At 40.9% G+C, this 10,250-nt stretch overlaps 1 protein-coding gene across 1 annotated transcript in view; it reads left to right on the forward strand.

Moving 5' to 3' along the window:
* Window positions 1-8,513, forward strand: part of ADAM12 (ADAM metallopeptidase domain 12) — a gene marked incomplete at its 5' end in the record, with an annotated part of 64,683 nt that extends 56,170 nt beyond the window's left edge. The window contains 4 exons of the mRNA XM_008949982.1: window positions 3,232-3,340; window positions 3,467-3,665; window positions 6,147-6,224; window positions 8,400-8,513. Coding sequence (XP_008948230.1) covers window positions 3,232-3,340; window positions 3,467-3,665; window positions 6,147-6,224; window positions 8,400-8,513 — 500 coding nt within the window. The remainder of the gene's footprint in view (window positions 1-3,231; window positions 3,341-3,466; window positions 3,666-6,146; window positions 6,225-8,399) is intronic.
* Between the last annotated feature and the right edge of the window lie 1,737 nt (window positions 8,514-10,250).

Genomic DNA, 10,250 nt, shown 5'->3' on the forward strand with positions numbered 1-10,250 from the left:
AGCCTGGCAGGGGAACATTTTTTTGTACTCCATGAGATCTTTTCCCTTGTCAAGTGTTATTGATTGGAGTTAAAGCTCACTGTCTGAGCCCTGCAAGGATGCTGCAGATGTGTTCTTCTTCCTGCGGGCTGCTTTCCATCACGGGTAGCACATTTGACTTCTACATTCAAAAAAAAAACCCAAACAAACAAAGAAAAGTTTCACCACGTGAAGGAGAACGACAAATACCTCATGTCTTTTCATATTGCAGTGAGCCCTTTCTGGGTTTTACCACCTTTTTTTGGTTAGGTCACTTACCATGAGCATTCCTTTTGCTTTTGGCAGCTTCTGGAGCCACTGGAGGCAAAGGGTCTCTGAGCTCTGGTCTGCTGCTGGCCCGCCTTATTGCAGTGAGCCCTTTCTGGGTTTTACCACCTTTTTTTTGTTAGGTCACTTACAGCCATGAGCATTCCTTTTGCTTTTGGCAGCTTCTGGAGCCACTGGAGGCAAAGTGTCTCTGAGCTCTGGTCTGCTGCTGCCACGTCTCCAAGGAAGCCTCTGGTCACTGAAAGGGTGCAGCATTTGTTGAACTAGTTGGGGCAGAAGGCTCCCAGCCAGGGAAATCGAGACCTTTATGATCATGATAGGTGGGGCAGGGGCTTACTGCTCTGATAAGGTAGGTTGAGCAAGTTGGTCCTTGCAGATGTGCAGAAAAAGCAGTTTTACTTGGCCCCTTGCTTACAGCATGATTTTTTTCCTTTCTTCTCCTTCCCTTCTAAGGCTGGCATAGTATATGCACATGTTAATGTTTGTATCAAGCTGAATAGTTAATGTGCCTGCCCTGGGAAGACGAGGAGGAATCTATATGCTGAAAATGGAAATTTTACTTTTGCTTTTTTGCACAGTGCCTTATCTGGATGCTTTTGTTGATTTTTTTTTTTTGATTACTGCTTGTGGCTTAATGAAAAGAAGTGAAAGAATCCTGTGTGAGTCCCCTTTAGTAGTTCCAGATTTGAGAAATATTCTGAACTCAGCAAGCTTGATAGTAATCTTCCAAAGAATTTCAAGCTCTTGTCCTGCTCTCCAGGGAACCAACAGCTCATATTCTGTTCCTTCTGTGCCTTTCTTTCTAAGTTTTCCAGTTTCAGTATGTAAAAACGTTAGAAGGAAAAGAGGGTGCTCTCTAAAGCCTCTCCAAGTGTTAATATTTTGTCCTTAATAGCATTAGATTGCTGTTCAGCAATATATAGTATTAGTCAAGCTTCTGACTGTGAAACGCAGATAATTAATTGAAGCTTTAATCTCTGAGTTATTACTGAAAAGATCCACACTAACTGGAAGTTTTACAATCATATTTGTGTTTTCTACTCCAGGAATTTGACCCCTTTTTTTTAAAAAAAAAAGCAAAACCCAAACCTTCTTCCTCTTTGAAGGCTTTCAGATGGAAATTTCAGGATAAATGATAGGTTTTACCCACAGTTAGAGACATACACACTTGGAAGTGGCTCAAAACAACTGAAAAAATGTAATGTTAACTCAGATATTCTGTCTCTGTTAAAGATTAGGGAACACTATATTGTCAGCCTCTGGGCTACCACATCATTTGCTGCCAGTTCTTTTTAGTTTAGTTGGGCTGATCTATCAAAAGTTCACAAAAGTATCTAGCAGGTATCTGTTAAGAGTTTTAGCCAGTGTATCTCCTTGCCACCTTGTCTCCTCAAAGCAAATCTGTGTTATTGGTGCAGCTGAAAGTCAGCAATGACTTGATTGTGCTATTAGTTGTCTTCCTGGAAAGAAAAAATTGAGTAGTTTGCTAGGAAAGGGTCTCTTAATCTTGCAGAGAGTGGCAATTCCTAGCTGGAGATAAAAGCCACACTTCAAAACAGAACAAGGGGATTAAAGTCTAATGCATGGACTAATTTCTTGCAACAGTCAAACCAGAGAAGTAGATCCTCCACCTCTTAGATAGTTCAGATGAATGCATGTAGAAGTTATTGGGCATAATCTGAGGGGAAAACAGACAGGAGATGGACTGTCTATGACATGAGAATAGATGTTCCAATGCTACCTTTTGACTTCTAAAATGTGGGGATGACTAATCTGTCTGCACAAACATTTCCAGGACTACTCCCACCGGGGAAGTTCCTTTGCCATTAGGATATGTCTCCAGCACAAAAAGACTACAGCAGATAAGAACCAGATGCTGCCTCTCTTCCCAGATTCCTACTTCTACCACCACGTTAGAAAAGACCTTTCTTTCAAGTCATTCTTTCCTCTCAGGAGTGGATTTACTGAGGATTAAGGTGGGGATGGGTCCTCTTGCTCTCCCCAGGACATCAGCTTGAGCCAACAGCAGCCTGTTCTCTTTGCCATGACATTTCTCTCCTGACACACAGCACCCCAGTTTGAATAGGACTTTTGCTTTTTTCTGGTTTCTTGTTGTTCTGAATTGCACTTCAAAACACCTTTCTTGAAAAGTCTCTTTTCTCTGGCTTCAGCTCTTGGGGTCTTGCTAGAATCACATGGAGTCCTGTCAAAAGAAGGGAGCTGACTTACCAGCTGGCCCTTGTCTTTATTCACCAGTCTGTATGTGGCATTTGCCAGAAGCCTTTTGTGTCCTAGGAGAGCTCACAAGACAGACATCATCTATGGGATCTTATCAATGTTTAGAAAGAGGTAAAGGACAGGGGTCATTTACCTATTTCTAAAAGAGGACAGGGCCAGACTTTTTTTCAGTGGTGTCCAGTGATAGAACAAGGGGCAGTGGATACAAACTAGAACACACAAAGTTCTACCTAACATGAGGAAAAACTTCTTTGCTGTGAGGGTGGCAGAACCTTGAGCAGGCTGCCCAGAGAGGTGTTGGAGGAGAGACTCCAAACCCACTTGGACACGATCCTGGGCACCCTGCTGTGGGTGACCTGCTGGAGCAGGGGGTTGGAGGAGATGATCTCCAGAGGTTCCTTCCAACCCCACCATGCTGGGATTCCGTGATTCAGTGATCTAGAAAAATTCTGAAAGAGCATCAGTTCTGCATGTCTATTGCCCAACATTGCCAAGAGAGACAAACAACAGTGAAAGCCCCACACAGCCAGGCTCCCCAATTCTCATGCTGATCCAGCACAACTGGTTTGTTGTGCTCCATTAACATGCAGATCACACCCTACCTTCCCCTAAAGCATCAGTGGAGCTCAAAGAACATGATGAAAACACCTTGTCTGAGATGAAAGCCCTGATGAGGTTTTGTTTCAGGTGCCAAACCTGCTCCTGGGATCTGCTTTGAGAGAGTCAACTCGGCGGGTGATCCCTACGGCAACTGTGGCAAAGACTCCAAGAGCTCCTTTGCTAAATGTGAACCCAGGTAGGGCCCCTCCCCACAACCACAGGAGTCCTCTGGGTCGTAGGGAGAGCAAGGCACCAAGGGTGGTGGGAGAGGGGTGGTAACGTTTCGAATCATTTAACTACTCTTTGGGTTTAAATCCTTCAGAGATGCCAAATGTGGGAAAATTCAGTGTCAAGGAGGAGCCAATCGACCAGTCATTGGTACCAATGCTGTCTCCATCGAAACCAACATCCCACTTCAGGAAGGTGGCAAGATTCTGTGCCGTGGCACCCACGTGTATTTGGGTGATGACATGCCTGATCCTGGTCTCGTGCTCTCAGGAACCAAGTGTGAAGATGGAAAAGTAAGGCTCTGAAATACTCTCAAACAAGGAGAACATCACTAGCTGCATGCTGCCAAGTATTTTGTGCTTATCCAACTGGTTTTTTGCTTTGGGATGATTTTCTTTTTCCACAAAAGAATTGTTTCTCGTGCTCACAGAGTCAGATTTTTACTCCTTTCTCCTTCTGGCCACTGCTCTGGATTACAGTTTTGCAAATGCAATGCAAGTTGCTTCACTGATTTTTGTGAGGACAGTTCCAAGTATTTGTCCATGTTGAGAGGTTTTCTGCAAAATAAGTGCAGAAAAATACGTTACAGGCTTGTTAATGCACTTCAGTGTGTTCACTTCCCCAGTGTCCCCATTGCAAAATTGTCATTAACTTCACTTTAGGCTTCAAAATTATAGTTGCTGATTATGGCTTCCCTCTTGCCCCTTTTTTTCTTGCAGGAAAAGCTCTCTCTGCATTATTAGAAAAATAGAAACTCACTGATGTTCAGCCACCAAAACTGATTTTTTGCAATCATATTTTAGGTTAATGTTTGGACTTGATGATCTGAAAGGACGTTTCCAACCTAAAGAACTCTCCAATTCAGTGATTATCCAATGTGAATGTAGTCCAGGTTTCACATGGCTGTCTCATTCTTAGTTCTTTTGTGAGAAAAAGAGCAGAGAAAGATGGGAGACTGCCATGAGTTTACAGAGGGGGAGGAATGGAAAGGAGTCCAAGAACGATTGAAGTGAAGGTTTCCAGATCCTCCGTGGATTACTTGCACAAACAACAACAACAAAAAAGTGTGTTTTGATAATTTGTGGTAAATTCAAGTAAGCTGCTGACCTTCTGAATGTTTTTGAATTATTCTGGATTATCATACTGCATTTGGAACAGGTTTAAAACACATCTCTAGTGAAACTACTGTTCTGGTACAGGGAAACAACCCTTGAAACATTTCTAAGTCAATCTGTTATAAAATGTCTTTTCAAAGAAAATTCAATGCTGGGAAAGACCCTATTATGTTTTACTAATGAGTATTTAATCTTTCTAATCTATCTAATCATATACATACCCACTATAGAATACACAGGCTAATACTTATGAAATTGTATGTTTTACTTTGAGGACATTAGTGCGTTTGTATTATGGATTAAGAATATGAATTTAAATATTCTTGAGTTTTCTAAGCCGAAGATACACAATTTGAAATGCAGCCATTTTCCTGTGATCAGAATTCTGTGTGCTGCTGCACTGTGAATACTTGAATTGTGAATACTGCTGTAATCAGACCATATTCTCTACATGCACGCATGTTGATGCCAATTCACTCTAATTTCCTTTCCATTTTTCCTTCTCCCCGGGGCATAAGTGCCCTGATTAAGCATCCCTGTCGTCTTCTTCAACACTATTCCCTGCTTAATGCTAATTATTGTGACTGACTTTTAGTACTACTGAGCTGAACTGCAGTTAAACATGAGTGAAATTGTGCTGTGATTTTTTTTTTTCTATTTTTTTCTGGTCAGCATAGCATAGTAACAGTTCTTCCAGTCCTAATTCCATATTTTTTCAGTTTTAAGTAGGATAACTCCTCATTACTGACATCTTCATCAGTCACCTGATTGTTTGATGGTATTATTAGATGGTGCTAATCTTGTTTTACTTCAGTTTTCAGCTAAAACAAACTGGAAAACAAAGAAAAAAATGAATTTTATTACTTTGCATATGTTATTTGTTTCCTTCCATTCCCTATAAGATCATTTTTACACTGTAAATATGGTTGATTTATATTTAACACCAAAAAAAAAAAGTTTAGCTTGGGAAAACTCTTAGAAAGATCTTAGTTTTGAAGAATAAAAATGATGAGCCCATATATATCAACAAAAACAGTTAAATATTTAAGCTGCTCTGGGTCCAAGTTCTGTACTAGGAGGAAAAAAGTGTTGCATTGTTGAGATAAACAGAACTATGCTAATTTAAGTCACGAGAGGACCTGAACCTTTCCTTGAGGAATCCTCAGCTGCTGTGAAGACATGGATGCAGCCAGATGGGGTACATGGAAGAATCCTGCTCAGTGCATTCCTAGTCCTGAAAAAATGCACATGACTGGGGTTTAAATTGCCTTCAAACCCCCTCCAGCCCCAGCAGCTCACCACGAGTTCCACTTCAGTGAAACTGTGAGTGTTTATTTACACAAGCTCAGCACACTGACCAAACATGAACTGTGTTGGAAATTCAGTATTGGCCAGGATGCTGATCAAGAGGGGAGTTTAACTTGCACAGATTTGGACCTAAAAGACTTACAAAGGCATGATAAGAAGAAGAAGACATCTAATTGAGGTGTCCTTATCTTTTTGTCAATATAATGTTGTCAACAGAGCCTGTGTGTTGGGAAATCTTTAACTGCTTGGAAGAAGCATTGATGGATGAGCAGAGATACAGAGAGGGACATGATACCTTGTGAGCACCAGGAGTTCTGCCCCTCTAAAAACTCCTTCTCTCTTATTTTGCAGATTTGCCTCAATCGCCGGTGCCAGAACACCAGTGTTTTTGGTGTACAGAAATGTGCAACAAAATGCCATGGACGTGGAGTAAGCATTATAGGAACACTTCTTTTCCAATCAGTCAATTAACACTGGACAAGAAATCATTTTGTGTAATAGCTTTGGGATCTACAATCATTTGTAATATATCAGTCAAAGTCACTGCAAGACTTTTTCATTATGTGTTTCCATTTTCAGTGGCCCTTATATGAACTGCAAGAAATGAAATTATTTTTAACAAAGAAATATTTATCAAGCAGTAATTATCTTGCTCTTAATTAAGAGTCTGTGAATAAAAAAAAAAAAATAAGAATTTTGTCATCTTCAAAGCAATTTTAAGTCTAACCTTCCTTTATGAAGGATTCCCATTAACATTTCAAAAAATATTGTTTCTCAGTGGAGAGCAGAGTAGTTAAAATATGCATTTCAATTGAGAGTCAAATGGAGAAATATTTCCAAAAGTATTAAAATAAAGTGAAACCATATTGATGAGTTTCATGGGACGAAAGTGGTGCGGGATGAAAAATCTGATAGCAGTTAATAATATCAAAGTGTTTTGCAACCCAGTTTATATTATGAAAATGTTAATTATGTCCAGCCATGCTTTATTAACCTTGATTTGCCACTGATCTCCTTGTTTCTGTGAAAAGCTCTGGCAACCACGTTGGAAGAGATGTAGGAAATTCTCTGTCCTCTCCTGAGAAGGCTTTTAATTTGCTTTAACCTGTTTTATCATCCCACACTTGGAAAACTGAGCAGTGTTGATGCTGCTGCATGTTATCATTGGGCTGGAACAAGCACCAGCTTAGACTAACATCTTTATGTCCCTGTGATGGAGAACCTCTGGTGACCCCTGAGCAGGAAAAAATGACCTCGTGGAATTGTAGATGGGAACACCTGCAGTGCTTTAATTTTAAAAATAATGCTTAATGAACAATATTTTTAATTATCGTGCTGTCTTTGAAAATTAATATTTTTTTTTCATTGTACATGACCACAGCCAGTCTAAGCTGTGTGGAGGATATTCTAATACTCTGCACACACAGACTGCAGTCTTTCTGAAAGGCCACCAGCTGACCTTGCCAAAAAATGCCCATTTGCAAGTTCCTGTGAACTAACTAGTGTCTTGCTGAGAAACCCATTTATTGATCCCTTTTGTGGTTTCTCCATAGTGCTGGTAGATCAGTGACAATCATTTTCAGCACTGAATTTAGAACCATATTGACAACTAACCCTAAGCCCAAAAACTTCATTTAAAAATCAACTTGGTGTTGGACTAGATGGTCTCCAGAGGTCCCTTCCAGCCCCTAATGTTCTGTGAGATACATGTGACTGTGCCACCTCCACCCTGTGCCCGTTCATCTCCTGTGTTTTGAGGATACAGCACGGAGCTCTAGCTTCTGTCTTAGTCACATAGCCACTGCTTGGGTGGTAGCAAAAAGAAATAAAAAGCAGCCCTTCTTTTGATGGGTGTTTGGCACTGTGGGAGCTCCTGAGTGCACCAGCTCCAGCTGCTCTGTGCAGAGTGAACAGGTTGATGTGAACGATGCACTCCAGACCTTTGGAGCTCTCTTGTTCTGCAGGAAGCATTTATTAAACCAGATCTTGCTCGCTGTTCCTGAACTCAGATTAAAACCACCAGAACACCCAGGACTCTCTCTTTCTAGAGGGTGTAGGTGTGATATCAAAGGGAGGGTTTCCTGACTCTAGTTTCACACATCCTTTCAGCAACGGGTTCACCTTGGAGCTGGGGGATCTGAGCAGTGGAAAAATCAGTATGCAGCCTAGTGCAAGCCCTTGATAGATAGGAGTGTTGGAGTGGGCTGACAAAGCTTTACAGCCCTAATGGTGTAGAGAGACTCTTGTTCCTGTGAAGGCAGAAGGAACAGAAGTTAGAAAGCAGATACTGTTGCTGCTGGAGGCAAAGAGCGACTAAGACTTAAGAGCTGTGCAGTTATCCTTATATTATTGTAGTTGTCAGCTGGTGCAACTGAAACACTTACCTGCCAAATAAATCCTGCTTTTTTTAGGGTCCCTGTTACTCCGTGGTGTCTTGCTCTGTGCCACCTTCCTTGTGCAGATAGCCAGATACTGCTACCTCTCTTTTCTTCTGTAAGCTTTATGTCTTTCAGAGTGTCATGATCTGATTAGGAGGCCTTATCAGCTGCTCTCAGATGTATAGGGTCATCCTTTTCATGCTCAGCCACTCGTCTTGCTTTGCAGGTCTGCAACAATAAAAAGAACTGTCACTGTGAGGCTGACTGGGCCCCCCCATACTGTGACAAGCCAGGCTTTGGTGGCAGCATGGACAGCGGACCCATCAGGCAGGCAGGTTAGTTGGCATCCATGCTTTACCTCTTGTTTCCATCCTCAAGAGTGGGGACACAAAGTGTTATCATCTCAGCAACGGGCTGGCATGGCTGGGGAAGAAGGCAGTAAATCAAATGGCTTGATCCAAACCCCATGGCAGCAACTGGAAAATTTAGTGAAGCAAAACCAAGGCAGGCTGAGGGCATCCATTTTCTTGTATAACCAAAGACACAGTGTTCCTGATGGGGTATTTTTTCTTTGCTTTGCTTTCTTTTTCAAGATACATGGTCAAGTTTAGTAGCTCACTGCACTAAGTAGGAAATGGTATTGATTTAAGCTGAGGATGAGGAGCTAACTCCCACACTTGAGCTAATCCTGTTGCCATGGTAGAAGAACTTTGCAGTACTCTTGGATTCACCTTGAGATATGCCAAGCTCTGGTGTTCTCCACTGAGTGTCTCAGGATAGAAATACCCTATTGGACACACAACCTGCTCCTAGAGTGATGAGCCGCATGCAGAGTGCATATTGCAATGGTGATAAATGCAAAAATAATGCATCATCCAAAATCAGAAAGGTATCTGATGTTGTTCTTCCAAGGAGGATCTTTTGTATTGTGGAAAACAGCATATTTCTGACCATATCAGATAAAACTGTTTTTATTGATAGCTTCTAGACCTTTACCAGAGGCTGCCCTCACGTATGAACATGTGATACAAGTAGGAGATGTGCATTTTCTATAATTTGTATTTCAATTTCCCCTTGTTCAGTCTGCGGAACATTGGCTATAGTATCTTACTCCCCCTTCAGCCAACCTCAGAGAGAATTATTCCTACACGTTGTGAATTTTATAGGATTTGATAATCATCACATGCCAATTTTTCTCCCGAGTACTGTAATTTTAGTGATTTCCATAAAGATGTCTCTGATTTATGCCTGAGGACGTGACAGGACAAGCAGCCTCCTCCCAGATACATATATAAACTAAAACTTGCTGGAGAATGACCTGCATGTTTTTCATATGAATAATACTATTCAAAACCAAAATGGATTGTGTTGTCTACATGCCAGATCCTGCAGTGAATTGCAATGCTGGATTTATGACATCACAGTCATTTCCATGACCAAACTTCACATTATGATTTCACTGTTGAAGGATTATTTTTTTTAAATACCTACCAGTTGCTAAGATAGCAAACAAGCTGTGCTCAGGCACTGAACAAGTGTGATTATTTGTGTGCTATATGTTTTCTTTTAAGATTTACACTCAAGCTTTAGACTCCTTTTTTTACCTTACCTGAAAGCTGAGTGTCTAGGGAGCTACAAAATATATCATAATAACATGTTGCATAGACAACACTAACAACTGGAGAAAACAAATATAGGACATCTTTGAGAATTCCTGCTTTCTGTTTTGGAAGCCAACACTCCAATTCAACAGAAAATTGTATTAACAATAATTTAATACAGTTGATAGTTTTACCATTTTTCTCTAAAGACAGTGCTACATATTGGGAATAAACAAATGTGGAAATTGCTAGAGGTCCTAATTTTCTATCACTGACATCTAGCTTTAAATACAAACACTTGATGGGGTGGTTTGGATTATGATCTGAGTAGTTTGCACGTCTCTAAATCAAATTACAGAAGGATTAGCTCAATAAAATACTTCCATCTTAGTCAAACAAGGCACATGGTCTCATTAGTATTTAGTAACTGATTTTACTCAGCCGATGCAGAGTAGATCTATGTGTTTCACAGGCTG

The sequence above is a fragment of the Merops nubicus genome, unplaced genomic scaffold, assembly GCF_000691845.1.
Source record: "Merops nubicus isolate BGI_N331 unplaced genomic scaffold, ASM69184v1 scaffold21711, whole genome shotgun sequence".
In the NCBI taxonomy this organism is placed as follows: domain Eukaryota; kingdom Metazoa; phylum Chordata; class Aves; order Coraciiformes; family Meropidae; genus Merops; species Merops nubicus.